This window comes from Pempheris klunzingeri, chromosome 9, assembly GCF_042242105.1.
Source record: "Pempheris klunzingeri isolate RE-2024b chromosome 9, fPemKlu1.hap1, whole genome shotgun sequence".
Classification (NCBI taxonomy): domain Eukaryota; kingdom Metazoa; phylum Chordata; class Actinopteri; order Acropomatiformes; family Pempheridae; genus Pempheris; species Pempheris klunzingeri.
Window position 1 is genome coordinate 5,669,195 of NC_092020.1, and position 16,604 is coordinate 5,685,798.

At 44.4% G+C, this 16,604-nt stretch overlaps 1 protein-coding gene across 1 annotated transcript in view; it reads left to right on the forward strand.

The window, feature by feature from the left end:
• Positions 1 to 15,585, forward strand: part of gpc4 (glypican 4) — a 31,131-nt gene extending 15,546 nt beyond the window's left edge. The window contains exons 2-9 of the mRNA XM_070836732.1: positions 4,162 to 4,320; positions 9,670 to 10,067; positions 10,458 to 10,623; positions 11,495 to 11,625; positions 11,714 to 11,860; positions 11,956 to 12,080; positions 12,195 to 12,367; positions 12,453 to 15,585. Coding sequence (XP_070692833.1) covers positions 4,162 to 4,320; positions 9,670 to 10,067; positions 10,458 to 10,623; positions 11,495 to 11,625; positions 11,714 to 11,860; positions 11,956 to 12,080; positions 12,195 to 12,367; positions 12,453 to 12,676 — 1,523 coding nt within the window. The 3' untranslated portion in view covers positions 12,677 to 15,585. The remainder of the gene's footprint in view (positions 1 to 4,161; positions 4,321 to 9,669; positions 10,068 to 10,457; positions 10,624 to 11,494; positions 11,626 to 11,713; positions 11,861 to 11,955; positions 12,081 to 12,194; positions 12,368 to 12,452) is intronic.
• The last annotated feature ends 1,019 nt before the right edge of the window (positions 15,586 to 16,604 follow it).

Sequence of the window (16,604 nt, forward strand, 5' to 3'; positions counted from 1 at the left end):
GCACGACATGGTGGGGTGCAAAACAGAAAGTTACCCAACAAATGGCACCAATCCCTTAACCCCCCCAGGATAATTACACCCTAGACAGAGGTGAGGAGCAAGAGGAGAATGTTATGGCTGCAGGGCGTGCAAATTTACAACAGTCTGTGTGAGTAATGCTCAGCAGACTGGCAGCATTCTCCTTTACATGTTACAGCAGGGAACATAATAAGCTAATTAATACTCAACCTTTGTATGTATAAGTATTTTTCTTTTGCATACCTCACACTCCTGAGTATGTTAGGGGCTGAATTTTATGTGCAGGAAGATCAATCAGACCAACTTGGAATATGTTCACACATTTCTCATGTTTTGAAGTGAAATTGCCCCAGTATTCACCGTCTCAAATTACCTGCATTCCACTGGGATTGAATTAGTGTGTACATAGACTACGAGCATTCAGTTTATCATTTAATTATTCACAAATGTTGACGTCTGTGTGAAAGCTCAGAGGTTTGGTTCAGTCGCAGACCACCAGGCTCCAATTAGTGACAGACGTCTGTGAGCGGTTCATGACATGCGGTACCCCATGGCCTCCCTCACAGCTCCTTTAGCAGTTTTAGTGATGCCCCGGCTTCAGAAGGGTACAGAAATAATCCTTGAGGGACTTTTAAGACTTCAGATTGGAGTATGCGAGTGTTATGTTTTTCTATTTATATTTTTTGCACGTCTGTGACTTTTACGGCTCTTAATTGCTTGTATGTATGGGTTTTTTTTTGTATGTGTGTTGGTGGTGTTATTATTGGAGTGAGTGGGGTTTGGGAGGTGACTTACTGTGTGTGGTGGATGTGCTGGCTGGCGGACAGGGGGGGTCAGAGGACAGGACCTCTCTCAGAGGAGTGGCTGTTAACCCCTGACCTCGCTGGTTAAGCCTGCAGGGTGGTGGTGGTCGAGGCGGAGGTGGGAGGCACCCTGAGGTCCGTCTGGTTCAGGGGCACATGATGGCAGGCAGAGGGGGCGGTGAGGTGTCTAATCTGGTTTTTGTCTATGAGGCGTTTTCACCTCCCCCACCATCCTTCCTCTGAGAACAGAGTTTGAGAGGCAGGACAATGTCAAAGGGAAGTGACTTATTTTATGAGCCATTTAAAGGGGATGGTGGTCTCCCCACAAAGGAAAGGCAGAGAAGCAGCGGAGTGCTGATGAATGCCATGACACACAGTCACATGTTTGTTTACAAGATGCTGCTCTCTTGTTTTGACCACCATAAATGGCAGTTTTCCTCTTCTGAACAACACTTGAACAATGTTCTTTCTCTGTCTTGCTACATCTTAAAGTACTTGGGAAGCTAGAGGGGTGAGAGGCCCCTTAAAGGAACTCCATAAGGCAACTGAGAGCCAGTTCACCCATCACACAAAGACTATTCATGCCAGTGATGGTAGAGGAATGACTGATGCATCGACAGAGCAAGCTTATTGTGAAATAGTGTGGCTGAAGCATGTCACGCAAAGACTGGCATGATGTTGATTTTTATAGGATCTAACTGTTCTTATTAACTGTTCACTCTCTTGTGTTCTAGCACTGCCATTTTTCTCCCAGTGGTTTGAGAAATTGGCTGCCAAAATGTTTTCACAAAGTATGCATTAGCTAAGAATCTTCAGTTTTCAGAGACTTAATCCTTTGAGCTAACAATGTGACATTTGTACAGACATTCCTGTGAAATATTGACCATCTCACTTTTATTTGTGTACTTTGGTAACTAGGGCTATTTTCCACGTGGATATAGCCCTTTTGATTGTATGCCTGTGCTGTGGGCAAGCAGGGGGCCCTGCTGAAGGAGAGACTGGATGGCTGTTTCACCTAAAAGTTCACTCTGTGTGTGTGTGTGTGTGTGTGTGTGTGTGTGTGTCTGCTGCTCCCTGTACCTCCAATCACGCTGGTACAAAGAGCCATGTGTTGAGCAGTGATGTGATGTGTGAATATGTTTAGGTAGGGGCTGCCAACTATGCCTGGGTATGGCTGAGTGTGTGTGCGTGTATGTGCATATGTGTATAGAAGGGGTCGGAGGGAATGGGTGAGGGCTGGAGGGAGAGAGATGAGTTTGGGGAGAGCACTGTGAGAGAAGGAGTGACTTGAGGCTTATTTGGATGTGATCCCAGACAGAGGGGTCCAGTTTATGGCGCCAGGGTGCATCCCTCCCACTGGTGCCCTGTTTAGATGATTGTATTACTATGAGTCACTTCTGACACTACAGTTTAATTTTTTAGCATTGTAATCACTATTTCAAGCATCCAGGGAACTTTTCTAAACACGTTGTGCTTCTCAGGTTGATGTTCAGCTGTTATCAGCTTCATAGTTCTACCCCAGACTCTAAAGCTATGGCAAACTTGCTATAAAGCAAACCTTTCTAATAGAAATTGATGGGTGTTTCTATTACATGCACAAAAAGAATGAAAACACCCACTAGATGTCAGAAAAAAACTAATCCGCGTGGCTCAGGTTGTTATGGCGACGCATTAAACATGGCGACCGGCAGAGAGAGTAACAAAAAATCGCCCAGTTGATGATCAAACCAGAGTAACTGTAACGACATGGGCCAAAATACAGTAACGTTCAATCTAATAAGTAAGAGAATAGAGAGTTTGCTCATGCTAAAGGGAGAAAGGGCAGTAATATTTACCAAATCACGTTTAATGATTATTTCAATAAATGCTGGAACACATTACAGGTAACATTAAAGTTCCAGTCTATGTAGGACATGGAAGCCCTTCAAGTAGCAGTAACCTGTGCCTGCACACAGGCCTCGAGTCAGTGAGCACGAACTGGTGGGGAAAACTAAACAGGCCGTTGGTGCCTGGATGCAGTGAAAGGATCCCTGTGTTCTCCCAAATTCCAACAGCCACGTTTAAAACAAAACATTATTGCAGCTGCGACTTTGTCAAAAGTGAGTTTAACATCCAATTAAAAGGAGGGTAAGGGGAGGACGAATGCAAAGTTGGCAGTTGCTGTTTTATCAAAGGCTGTATTTAGATTTTGAATAGTGGTTTTAATCAGAAAACAGAGTAAGCGCTCAGAGTAGGTGGTGTTGGGGTCTTTGGCTTGGTCCAAAAGCTGTGTTGTCCACACTAATGCAGATCTGTTTGAAAGTGTTAAAGCTTTTAATTAAAAAAACATTTAAAAGTTGTCAGTTGCTTGTTGCACAAGCATTTTCAGAGCACGTCTACAACCACACTGAAGTTCTGAAACAGAAAAACACTTCACATCTCCCCCGTTTGGCATTTGAGGGCCACTTAAGCCAGCAGCTTTACACTGTTTCCAGCAAGCTGCATTCTGCTGTTTTCAAAGAGTTATTTACAGAGAAACCATTAAAAAAAAAAAAAAAAAAAAAAAGAGAGAGAGAGAGCTTCACCCATTCAAATGGATCACATGATGATCAGATGTCTGAGGTCACATTATGCATATGCATTTTCAGTGATGATACAACAGACAGAAGACTGTTGCATTCTTGCATTTTTTATGGTGTCTTTTTTTTTGGGTTGAAATTCTGCCCTATGTGGATAAAAAGCCAAAATGGGGGGGGGGGTGTCTCTTTAGATTTTTTTCTACATCGATGTGCACATGGCTAGAGTTTGGCTTATCCGCAAAGTGGGTGAGTAGCTAATCCTCTTCTAAAAGTCTGTGTTTTAGAAGGACACAGCACTCAGAGAAAGCTACGGCACTGAACTATCAATCAGGACAGGGAAGTGCCAGGATAAGAGCAAGGCTCAATAAAGTGGCCTGCTAAAGACTGCTCTGAGCTGAGTGTTACAATTAATCCACTTAAGTGCAGTTAAGGGGGTTTTCACAGCCAAGGTGCGTTTGATTTGGTGAGGGGTGAAGCTGTTCAACTCAATAGCTGAAAGGTTTCTACCCAGACAAAAGCAAGAAATTGTGTTAATGATCGATCTACATGTGTAGATACACGTAAAATATCCTCTCAAGTTGGTCATTTGGCTCAATAATGAATAACCTAACAAACCTCAGCAAAGCCACTCTGTGGGAGTACAGATTCTGAATGTGTTATGTGATTTCAATGCCCTTGTTTCTAACATAGCTGATTGGAAGTTTTGCCTGTTGATGTGACTTGTTATGGCAGTTTCCTGTATTGCACGGTGTATAACAGCATATTCTCCCCATCTCTTCCAGGAGCCCCTTTGAAAGTGTGTCCGCAGGGTTTCTCCTGCTGCACGGTGGAGATGGAGGAGAAGCTGAGCCAGCAGAGCCACACGGAGATCAAAGCTCCCGTCTCCAGGCTTAGCACCAACCTACAATCCACCTTCAAACAGAGGCACGACCACTTTGACAGTAAGCAAACACACTTACACAAACAAACACATACACGCACACCAGCCACTTTTCAGGCTGCATTGTGCTGCTGGCTAGTGTCCCCACAGGAGCACTTGTGTTGCATGATTTTTGACGGACGCTCCCACCTGCCAGTGCACTGCCCAGAGCGGAGACAGCCAGTCTGTATCTGTTGGCCCGTCCACCTGTCTCTCAACGTCTCAGCTCCCTGCCTCATTGCCCCCCACCCCTCAACTACCCGCTTCCCTTCCCTCCAGAGAGACATGCACACTTCCAGACGGACCACACACATCTTCAGATTTAGTCTTCTCTGTACTTCCTGTTCCTCTGTGTGCGAGCACATGTGTGTATGCCTGTAAATATTGGGATCAGGTTTCCTTGGGAGCGCTTGGGAACATGCAACAGTGCTGAGTCACCAAGGAAGCAGGGCGGCTTTGACTACCCTCAGCCACCCAACCGAGCCACCACAGCAGTTGCACTGGAAAGATGGTAGATAAGATGGATAATATGAAATAGAGAGGAGATGATGACGACTTTTCTCAAACAGAAAAAAAACGTCAGAAAGTGGCAGTTTTTAAAGATTCTAAATGCATCGGAATTGAGCTTGTTATAGACGGTTATGCGTGTTGTTTGAGTTTGTGTGTACACATGCGTGCCTGTGCATACGCGGGTCAGAGAGCTTCATATCTTATGTGTTTGTGAAAGCGAGTGAGGGATAGTCAGTAATAGGGAGCGTGTGTATTGCAGCCAGATGTGAACAGGAATGTGACGTGTCGGAATGCAGTGGCTGCTCGAGCTGTCCCGCCCCTCTTTTCCTCCTCTCTTACTGCCCTTTGTCCCCATCCCATACCTCACTCTCCCCAAAGCCCCTCTGTTAGCCCCTCAGACCCTTCTTTCTCTTTCCCTCTCTCTCTCTCTCCTACGTCTCGCCGTTGATCATGTTTCACTGCATGTCTTTAATGTATGTTGCTGCTTGTTTTGTCCTCCTGCGTCCCGTCATGTTTTTGCTGCTTTCTTACTCAACTCCACTGCTTCCTGTGACATCGTTTCAGGGCTATGACGACAATTATTCTCATTATCTGAGTTATCAGATGTTTTCAGGTGTTTTTTGTTCTGCCAGTAGTCACTCTGAGATATTCGGTTTACTGTCAGAAGACAACAAAAACTAGAAAATAATAACATTTTAAACCAGTATATTTATGACAAGTATAAACCAGTGAATTTTTGCTTTGAAAAATCTTAAATGGTCATTTAATTATCAAAAAAATTGCTGATTTTTTGTTGATCGATTAATTGAATAATTGTTGCAACGTTACATTGATTAAAATTGTCAGGTTGCCTTAAAGTCAAATTATATATCATAAAATCCCAAATGTATGTAGATAATGATTTTGAGAGTGTATTAATTTATGTCGGAAAATTTGCCGTAATTATTGACTAATTGTTCACGTACATATAATCTGACTAAATTACACCTTTCTACATACTGCTCCATTTTCCTCCTTTTGTTCTGAGAGCATGGCCGTACTTGTTACAGTAAGAAAGAGAGAACGGGAACTTTTGTCACGGTTCAGTTCAAGTGAAATGTTGTGTAGCTGCTTTGAATTTGGTCCCTTGAGGTTACAGGTGGGGAAGTATTTTTATCTGCAGATTTTGTAATGAATGTGTTCCTGTATTTCTTTTATCTTAATCCTTTGAACGTCTATGAAAATTTGTAAGAACTATAAAAAGAGAGTTCTTGGTCTTGATTTTGAGGAACCGATACCGGAACTACAATTGTCAAGACAATGTCTGCCAATGTTTTACATATCCACAAAAAAATCTGCGGTCAAACTTCATTCTGGCTTCAGTTAAGAGTTTTTTTTCCCCCAATCTGGTGTCCAAGTCCACTTTTACACAGTTATATCACATCATCAAACAAGAAAATGTCCCCAGCAGAAGTCATATTTCTATTGTTACCGTTTAAGGACAGGCTTTTCTTCTAGGATCTAACTATTCTACTCTCAGAACACACATCATTACAACAGACTAATCATGCAGAAGTCATGCAAACATTTAAAGCCTGAACAACAGTACTGCCATCTATTTGACCATGAGGGGGCAGCCCTGGAGCTGACAGTGAAAATCTTCACTCTGCTTCATTTACCTTCCTCCCCTTTTGTGCCCCCTCCTCATCACTGTAGGCAAGTTGCTGCTGTCTCTGAACTGTTAGATGTGCGATCTCTTTACAAAGGCCTGCTGTGCTCTCTTGCACCTGGGCCATTAGATCGTCTCTCCCACTGGATACAGTGACAGGCTCAGGTTGCTGTCCTATTATTTCCTGTTGTCACATCGAGACACCCAGAAGGAGGCATTTCCCGTTGGTGAACCTGGCACAGGAAGTGCTTATCATTGTATTTACTGTTCCTGAAGAAGACGGTCACAATGATGACGTCAGGAGGAGAGGGGTGCATATGTGCGTAAACACAGCTGCAACTGTACGTGAAGACAGACGCCACAACATGCACTCACACACTAACAAACTCAGGAAGCGGTGTATGTGATTAGGCAGGCTCTCATCATGCGCCTGGAGCTAGGAGTCATGGCCAATTAAGACCAGGGCCAGAAATAGTTCTCCCCTCTCTGCGTCTCCTCACTGCGTTTGTCCTGGCCTCAGCCTGTCTGTCCTGTTGCACTGACCCCATCCAGCAGAGCAAGCCTATGTCTGGGATTTAAGCCCTTGGATTAAGGCCCCTTGTCTCCAGACACACACACATACACCAAGAGACATCCATCTGAAGCACTGAAGTCCAACAGCAGGAGGCACAGAATCCCATCCTGTAAGAAAAGGGAGAAGCGCAGGGACTAATTGGCACAAATAGGATGCAATTACTGCCTGGGCTGGGATTGGGAGGAGCAGAGTTTATCAGGACACGGGTGGGGGTGCGGGGGAGAGGGCGAAAGCTCCTTGGAGGAGGAAGTAGGAGGGAGGAGTGGGAGGAGACCGGTCAGCTCCTCTGTTCCCGTGATGGATTGGGCCTAAGATCATCGCTCGTAATTTAGGGCCTTCTCTGCAACATGTGGAAATGATGACAGGGTGAGGGGAGGGAGGAAGGAAAAGACAGACACTCACAGAGGCAAGAGTTGTCCTTCTCCCTTACATTTAGCTACAGCTTACAGCCGTGTAACCTTTCACCCAGATTCTCTCAGACGATTGGCTGAGCGACAGGCACATTTTTTAATGGAAAAATCCTGAGGGAGTGCTCAGCTCTTCGGCCTGCTGGCAGACGGCTGCGTGTCATAAACTGTTTTTAATGACAATGCAAGATGCCTGTGTAATGCTGCTCATACTTCAGACCCTCAGCTCGGGCCAAAGAGCCTCAACACCACCACCACAACCCCCCTGCTGCCACCACTCGCACACACCCTGCTCAGGCCGCTCTCTTTTAACCAGTGGCTTTGTCCAAACTCATTACAGGGCTTATCTGTTTAGCATATAGGCATTACCACTCTAATAAACTGTAGAATAGAAAAAGAGAAGTATAGGGTTGTGGTCCTGCTTCATGCCTCTTCCTCCTCCTCTTCACCTCCGCTGTCTCCTTTCACTGACTTTAAACTTGTGGCTGCTATGACATTCCAGGGGTGGGGGTGGACCTTTTGTTTTAATCTCTGTCAATGGAGCGTGGAACTTGGTGCCCTCTCCCCTGGCTTTGTGTTTGTGTGTGTGTGTGTGTGTGTGTGTTGGAAGGGAAGGGGAGGGGAGGGGGCAATGATGGCGGTGAGGTAAATGGAGGGGCTGCAGTGTTTCCGGTATCCTTGGCGACACAGTGGGGATTTGGAGTTAAAAAAGCCCTCAACTTAACCCGCCCCAAGCCACCCTCACCCCTCCCCTACCTCATTTTTTCTTTTTAGTGTGTCAGTCTGAAGTGGAAGTGACAGCGCTACTTGGGGACTGTGTGTGTGTGTACTGGTGGCGGTGAGCGTTTAGTGACTCCCTCTGTGAGAGCATGGGAACTTTACATTTCAAAGCCAGGCAAAGGGCACCCAGAGAATCTGCAGCGGGACAGAAGTTTTGTGCACACGGGGCAGCGAGGGGGAGACGGAGAGCAGATAAAAAATTTAAAAAAAAAAGATGAGTGAAAGGGGGTGAGTGTGTGCTTGATGCACGGGAGACTGAAGGTGAAGAATTTTTCAGAGACTCAGAGGAATTCTCATTTTGTTCAGATTAAGAAAGTTGAGGGGGGGGTTGAGGAGGGGGTGTCCGTGGGAGAGGGGGCCTGGATTATTGGGGGTGGGGGAAAGCGGCGAGGGGAGTGATGGACATTCCTCAGGATGAAGTAGGTCATTGTTCCCTGTCTGTAGAGAAGAGAGCTCTCTGAAGGAACTGATGAAGTGAAAGCAGCGGAGGGAGGGAGATGCAGGGCTGGATGGGGGGTACAGGTCCATATACGGGAGGGGAGGGGGGTCGCATTATTCAGTAATCCTATTGAAAATGCCTCTGAAGGACAGTCCAAGAGAAGCTGGGAGAAAGGAAAGCGAATGGAATGTGACAACAGAAAAATGCCATTGATGGTGGTCAGTTTGAAGCGGCTTGATGTGGAGAGACGTCTCTGCTGAATGGCAAGTCTGCGGAGTTCGGAGCAGCGCCGCCCGCTCAGCCTGACGGAGATGCTCCAGCTCCACCTTTCACCCCTCCTGCTTCACTCCTCATCTCCTCATTTCCAACCGTCCCCCTTCCCATAACACATTCCTCTGCCTTTCATCCAAGATTTTATGCTTAAGCTGTGTCTGTTGAGATACTCAAAATGTCAGGACATGGGCACAGGTGAAGTGGGATAACCACCAGTCACTGAAACAGTGTCAGCAGCACAGGCATGGAGCCAGAAAGCAAAGATGTGGGTGGAGGGCACTGCATATCAAGATCTTTTAGATGTACCATAATTCTGCCTCTGTGGCAGTGATGTTGTACTTTGGAAATATTTGTTTTGTCAGGCAACAGCAATACTAAAGTTATTTACATACACTGTGGTCTTCCTGGAATTTGTATATTTCAGTAACTTGATGAAAACCTCAGAGTGCCCTTGTGCGTTGCCTCATATTTTGTAATGGGATACCAACAAAGTGTGAATTTGCCGTGTCCAAACAAGTGAAATCACAGGGAGGAGTTACTGAGTTAAAGATGGATAAAATCAGCTCTCAACAATGTGTTATCCATCATACAAATTCAATTTCCTTTGTAACATCTTTAAAATAAATTCCTCCCTGTAGACAGACATGAAATGTGAACAATGTGAGATTGTTTGTTCTGGTCCTTTTGGCAGCCTCAGCGTTTAGTCATCACACTAATCCCCCTCTTCTTTTCCTCCACAGAGTTTTTCCGTGAGCTTTTGAAAAACGCAGAGGTTTCGCTGCACAACATGTTTGTGCGAACATACGGGATGATGTACGTGCAGAACGCAGAACTGTTCAAGAACTTCTTCGAGGCCCTGACTCGGTACTACGTGTCTGGCAGCGCTGCTGTCAACCTGGACTCCATGCTGTCGGACTTCTGGGCCGACCTCCTGGAGAGGATGTTCCGGCTGGTCAACGTGCAGTACGAATTCAGCGACACCTACATGGAGTGCGTCAGCCGGCACACGGAGCAGCTGCAGCCCTTTGGCGACGTGCCTCGCAAGCTGCGCATCCAACTGACACGGGCCTTTGTCGCAGCTCGCACCTTTGTGCGCGGCCTGGCGCTCATGCCAGAGGTGGTCAATAAAGTTTCTACGGTAAGCGAGAAGAGCTTGTGAAGCTTTTGTCTTTGCTAAAAAAGGCTATAGTCAGACTACTGCCAGACAAGTGAAAAGTTTCCCCTCAAGGCCCTATCCATCCCTCCCCTCTGTGCTTCTGACTTCATATCTTTCTTGGAAATACTGGCTGCGGTTCCATTACAGTGTCTCTGATAACATAAACCACTTTGACTGTTCTGGTATGGCATGTTTTTCCACTGTAGTGAGTGATTCATTGATGATTAGATTATACTGCTTTGTGAAGTTGGCTTATAAAATTAATAGACGTGCTTTTTCACAGTCTAAGCATTCGTCTCTGGTGGTGTTGCATGAGTGTTTTTGCTGTGGTGCAATGATAACAGTCTGCTAACTGCCCCCTGCCTCCTCCAGGTCAGCGCGTCTCCCAGCTGTGTGCGAGCGGCCATGAAGATGTTGTACTGTCCCTACTGCTCGGGCCAAGTGGCCCTGAAACCCTGCCAGAATTACTGTCTGAATGTGCTGCGTGGGTGTTTGGCCAACCAGGCTGACTTGGACACAGAATGGAACAACTTTCTTGGTAAGCGACCATCAAGGGCATCTTCTGCAGCCATTATTAAACTAACCTGACCGTGAAAGCACCCTGCTATGACCATAATGACTGAAAGTGTTTGATTTGGCAACAGAGCATATTTAAACAACTCCGTGCTTCTGTGTGCTGCGCTCATATTTCACCAAAGGATCATTAAGATTGTATTTAATTGAATCTTATCTACTCCAGCCTCATGCACCCTCCTTGCCCTTGTGGGCATGAAACCAGTGTAGAATGATGGGACTGGAGTAATCAGATGAGATGTTATGTTTTTTTTTCCCAGTATATTAGCTGGTTTATAGCACTTGAGTTTAGCAAGAATGTGTTTAACAAAGGAACACAGTGTTTATTGGAAAAAAATCATGTACAAACACATCCCTCATTCTTTAGTATCTTGTATAAGTAAAGGGGCAGAGGGAGGGGTTGTACATGTTGTTCATGTTGTGACCCACAGGATGAATGCAGCTCCTGTGTTGTGTAAACACAAAACCCAGATCAGTTTCATTACATTCAGGGTGGTGCATATATCCACTGTACTCTTCTCTATGTATTATGTTCATTCTGCATGACACGCTCATGTGCCAAAAGATGTTTCCTGGTTTCTATACCAGCCTGACATGTGCCTGTCCTGGGCTGCTGACTCTGCTGCTGTCTGTAGAGGCATCTGGTTTCTGCAGCCTCCTCGCTGTGCAGCAGCTTCTCTCCAGCTCGGCTCAGTTTCACCGGCTAACAAGCTCCTGCTCATTGGGCATCTGCTCCCCCCTAGTGGCAGCTTTTTGTAACATCAAGCTTGACTGAAAAAAAGTGAATCTGCAGTGAATCAGTTTTTCATTTGATGTTCTTATGTTCTGGTCCTCAGATGCCATGCTTAGTCTCGCTGACAGGCTTGAGGGGCCCTTTAATTTTGAGTCTGTCATGGATCCCATCGACGTGAAAATTTCAGAGGCCATCATGAACATGCAGGAGAACAGCATGCAAGTGTCGCAGAAGGTCTGTATCATTTTACAGTGCTTTTAAAAGAAAGTGCAAAGAGATTCAGTGGTACTAATTCCACTTTATACATGTTCATTTCGGACAGGTTTTCCAAGGATGTGGGCAGCCTAAACCAAGCATGGCCTTCCGTTCCACACGTTCGGTCAAAGAAACAGGCTTCACCGGCCGCTTCCGCCCTTACAGCCCTGATGCCAGGCCCACCACCGCTGCCGGGACCAGTTTAGATCGTTTGGTGAGGACTGAGAAAACTCTGAGCAGAACCAGAATGCTGTTGGTTTGCTTAAATTATTCATGTCTGACATGTTTTTTTTTCTGTTTTCTGCACAGACAAACGATGTGAAGAAGAAGCTGAAACATGCAAAGAAGTTCTGGTCCACACTGCCAGAGACCGTGTGTGCAGGTGAGAGGATTGCACCAGGGGACGAGTGCTGGAATGGAACAGCAAAAAGCAGGTAAGACACACACACACACACACACACTCACACTCAAATATAAGGATTTAATTGTTACTGTATGTAAAGTATCTTCAACATCTTGACTAATACTGACACTCTCTCACTACGTAGGTACGAGTCAGTTGTCATTGGTAACGGACTGGCCAATCAGGTGTCGAACCCTGACGTGGACGTGGACATTACAAAACCAGACACTGTGATTCGCAGCCAGATTGCAGTTTTGAAAGAAATGACGGTTTGGCTCAAAGCAGCGCACAGCGGCAATGACCTCTATATGTACACCGGTGAGCATGGCTAGCAGTCTTTATGATTCTCTTTGTGACACGGCGTCCTAGTTGCACACATGTGACCCTCGCGTGTTTTCCCCAGATGGCGATAGCAGTGGAGGAGAGGAGAGCGGCAGCGGCTGCAACTCTCCATCCTGCGACACAGACCGGGACATCTACTTCTCCACTCCGCCGAACCCTGGCAAACCCCAGGTCAAACAGGTGGTGGTGAACAGAAATTCATCAGCTGCGGTTGCCTCTCGGGGAAGCATGGCGCTGGCGCTCTGCGGGCTGGCCCTGGCCCTGCTTGCTCCCCACCTGAGATAAAACTGGCTGGGCAGGGAGAGGAAGAGAACGACCAGGAATGACGGAGCGAAGGGGAAAACTGTCAGAGTGACTTTAAAAAGACTGCCTTCAGGACCACGGACTGTCCGCCATTGGAGGGGGGGGGGGGACTCTTCTTAATATTACAATAACTTCACTTTTAATTATTTGTATGTTTTTAAGGACATCAATGTACAGCAATATGATTTTCTTCCAAGAAATCCACCTTTTTTCCCCTTTTTCCCCCAGATAAGCCTTTACTCCTTATGGCTCTTTTGGAGCCACACTATGGTTCTGCTTGCAGCATTACAAACGTTATGTAATTGTCTTATTGTGGCAATTTAATCTCATAAGTCATTTTTGTGCCTTCTTCAATGATTCCCATCTGATAATTAGTAAGTAAGTAAGATGTTTGGTCGAGCATTGAGTGCCTATGGTGGGACATATCTTCATATTTCTGAGGATGTTCTTTCTTTTCATTACTCAGACATAAACAAATCATGTTATGAATGTCAACAAGTTATAACAAACATTTCTGCGCATTATGAATGTGCATACTGTGAATGTTTGCGTCTGTGCATATATACATTTACATACATCAGCCAGACAGAAATTATGAAGCTAGCTGTTGATCTCAAGCAAGGAACAGTTTGAGCTTTCGCTCACTTTGCTCCACAGAGACGTCTCAGAAATACAGCCAGAGGAGTTGCAGCACAGGTGCTTATGTTCGGAGATGGAATCATTCTTTAGAAGAGCTTTCGGGGCGCTCCGCGAGCCCAAACATGCATATTGTATGTCTGCTATGAGCGTTATCACAACCTAACTTTTAATTTCCTCATTAATTTTTGATTTAATTTCCTCAGTTTAAACTGTTCGGTAGTAAGGTCATACCTCATGCATGCTCTCTTTGTCAATGCAATCTAGTGGTGGTGAGTTGAAAGTGTCTGATAGAGTTGAGATATGTGGCTGGCAGCCTGGTGAGAGGTTACTGGCGTGGAAGAGGAAGGACTCCCCTGGCATTACCCCTAAAGAAGGCAAAGCTGACAAGTCCTGAATGCCCTTTTTGGTACTGTAAGCTCAGTTCAGCACAGAGGATCTGACTCTATACAGTCTTACTTGTTTGAAAAGAAAAGGCGGCGACATGTATGTTCAGAGCATTTCACATTAAACTAGAGACGAGGAACAAAGACAGTGCTTTGATCAAATGAAATCAAGAAAAGATTATTTTAATACAGGGTTTTTTTTGTTGAAGAGGTGTTGTAATTTTTAGCTGTTTTTTTGGTATGAAGATATATATTAGGTACTACAGTGGATTTTACTGCTAGTTTTAGGTGGTGGAAGAGGACAGTGTGCACAGATATTGGGGGCACTTTTGGTCAGTGTGCACAGTTTTTTTTCAGGCTCGTGTTTGCCCACATCCCCCGTCCCACAACACACACTTGTACCTCTTAAACGGCCTGTATCAGTATAAATGGACTCATCCTGAACCATTTTGATCTACCTATCCTCCTCCTCATGTTCTCATCATGTCAACTTGAGGTGGGATGTTGAAGTATTGTCACAAGTGCTACCAAAACTAATGAAATGTATGGTGCCTGATGTTTTTTTTTAACCTTGGTACATTGTTAGCAACTTCTTGAGGTAAAAAAGAATGTAGATGTTGATGGTGTGTATCTCTTATCTGCTCAGATTCCCTGAAAGGTGTTTCGAGTACATTGTTACCAGCAGACAAGTACAACATAAGAATTTCTATATCTTCTAATTTGATAATCGGGTCTGTAAGATGCATTACCTGACTATTTCATCTCTGAAAGGATGCTGCCTCATGTAGCTTTTGTACAGTAACTTATGCATGTATTTTAATGTCACTGCAAACATGCTTTTAGAACTGACATAAGTTATCCAAAATACAGTATTCAGAGTGTTTTAATGTGCAAATCTAGGGTGAAAATGATACATTTCTCAAAGTAATTGGTTAAATTAATCAGATTTTGGGGCTTTAAACATGCATTTTGTAAAACCTGAGAAACGGATTTGCATGTTTTACATTTGTCTGCAGGTCTAGAAGAGCTGGCTGCCGTTAAGATTGACGATAATTACTGGACACAACATGCTTGGCTCTTGTTTGGCTTTGAAATCAACAGGTGAATTGTAGCTTACATGAAATTTTCTTCCAAAAAAAGTGATGTCCCCAATTAACAGACTTAGAAGAAATCAACGCGGACATCAATGTTAAGAATCTAACTTTGGGAGCAAACATCTAAGTAACCCGTATGAAATACTGGAGCCTCACTTTGAAATAATGAAGCAGTGCTTCAGCAGATTGATTTGGCATTAATTCTGCATGTAACCGCTTCGATTCTCCTGACTTTTGTGTTCCAACACCAACATTTCTTCAAGGGCTTGTGCATGTGTTCATGTGATGTGGAAGAGTTGTGTCGAGTGTGAAGAGAAACCCAACTTTCTGAGAGTCTGAGGAAAAGTTTTGGGTGATGACGGTAAAGGTCTGTGCTTGCGGGCCAGGGCAGCAACGGTTTCAGGCTGGCAGGAGCTGGTCCAGCAGCTGGGTGTTGTTCACTCGATCCACAGAGCAACTTCAGTCTAGTGACTCGAACGTTGAGTTGGACGGGTGGTGAAACCCTTCCATCAGCCTTTGGCCCACAAGAACAGAAAGGACTCATTTTCTGAGGAGAGACTGTGACTGACTGAAAAGAATAAAAAAATGTGTAAATAAAGAGCAGCCGTTTTAGTTGTCTCTAAAAGAGGCCGTAACAGTACACCAGATTTTTACTTGTCAGAGGATCTCCTAAATGTTATGGAAAACCAAGATGAGATAGATGTTAAATTGTAAGAGAAAATGTATATTAAACAACATTTCTTAGTCTTGTTGAAATAAAGACTGCCAATATTTATGTGGTTGTGAATGGTCTTTTTTTTTTTTTTTTCTTCATCAACACCACATTGACTGGTCTCACTTTGTTTGCAGGGTTCATGCAAAGCCTTGAAAGTCTGGAAAGTGCTTGATTTTAATGTCGGGTTTTCAAGGTTTAGGAAAAAGCGTTTCATCTACACAATCACTCACATAAACCTTAACAAACATTAAATAATCATAAAACAGACAATGGAAGCTGGTCAAACAAAGTGACAAATGCATTGGTTGCTGTGGGTATAAAGGAATTCTTAGTTATTTTTCACAACTGGGATTATAGTAACAAATCAGATGTGATGATAGAAGTGTACAGAGTCTGGGTTTTGGTTTAGGTACCTTGATAAGTGCTTGAGTTTTACTTTTAAAAAGCTCTACAAATCCTGTATTTGGATATTAAACTGTTTGTAGTTTTATCACCTAAAAGTCTACGGTTTCAGTTAAAAGAAGTAAACATGACTCTAAACAAAGCTGAAGCCAAATTCTGTTTCTATATTTTCTGGTTTTGGGAAACACCACACAGTAAAGTAAGTTCACAGACAGGAATTCAAATAATCACACATTCGACAAAGTTACTTGTTGGGCTTTTTATCAGGACTTGTGTGTGATGATGTTTTAAGCAGCTTTGGCTTTTTTACAGCAGTTAAATCACATGGTAGGTACAATCGACAGCTTTATAGATTACAATTAAGGACTCCACACAGCTCAGAGGAAGAAAATACCTTACCTCAGCCCATTGACATGCATATTCTCAGTGCTGAAATACAAAGAAACTGTCTGGGAACCAATGAAATTCATTTTGATCTTTTAAATCTAAACCTATGTGTCACACTCGTCCTTACATTTCCTGTGTGTTTTTAGCAACCATCCCTCCACACTTGATGGTCTAAGTGACACATGCATATTCCAGTGAGAAGCAAGAACCAAGTTAAATGCATTCTTATGCAGTGACACGACCAAGGCTCAGGGGATATCAGCCAACTTCTAGTGTCCACACTCAAAGGC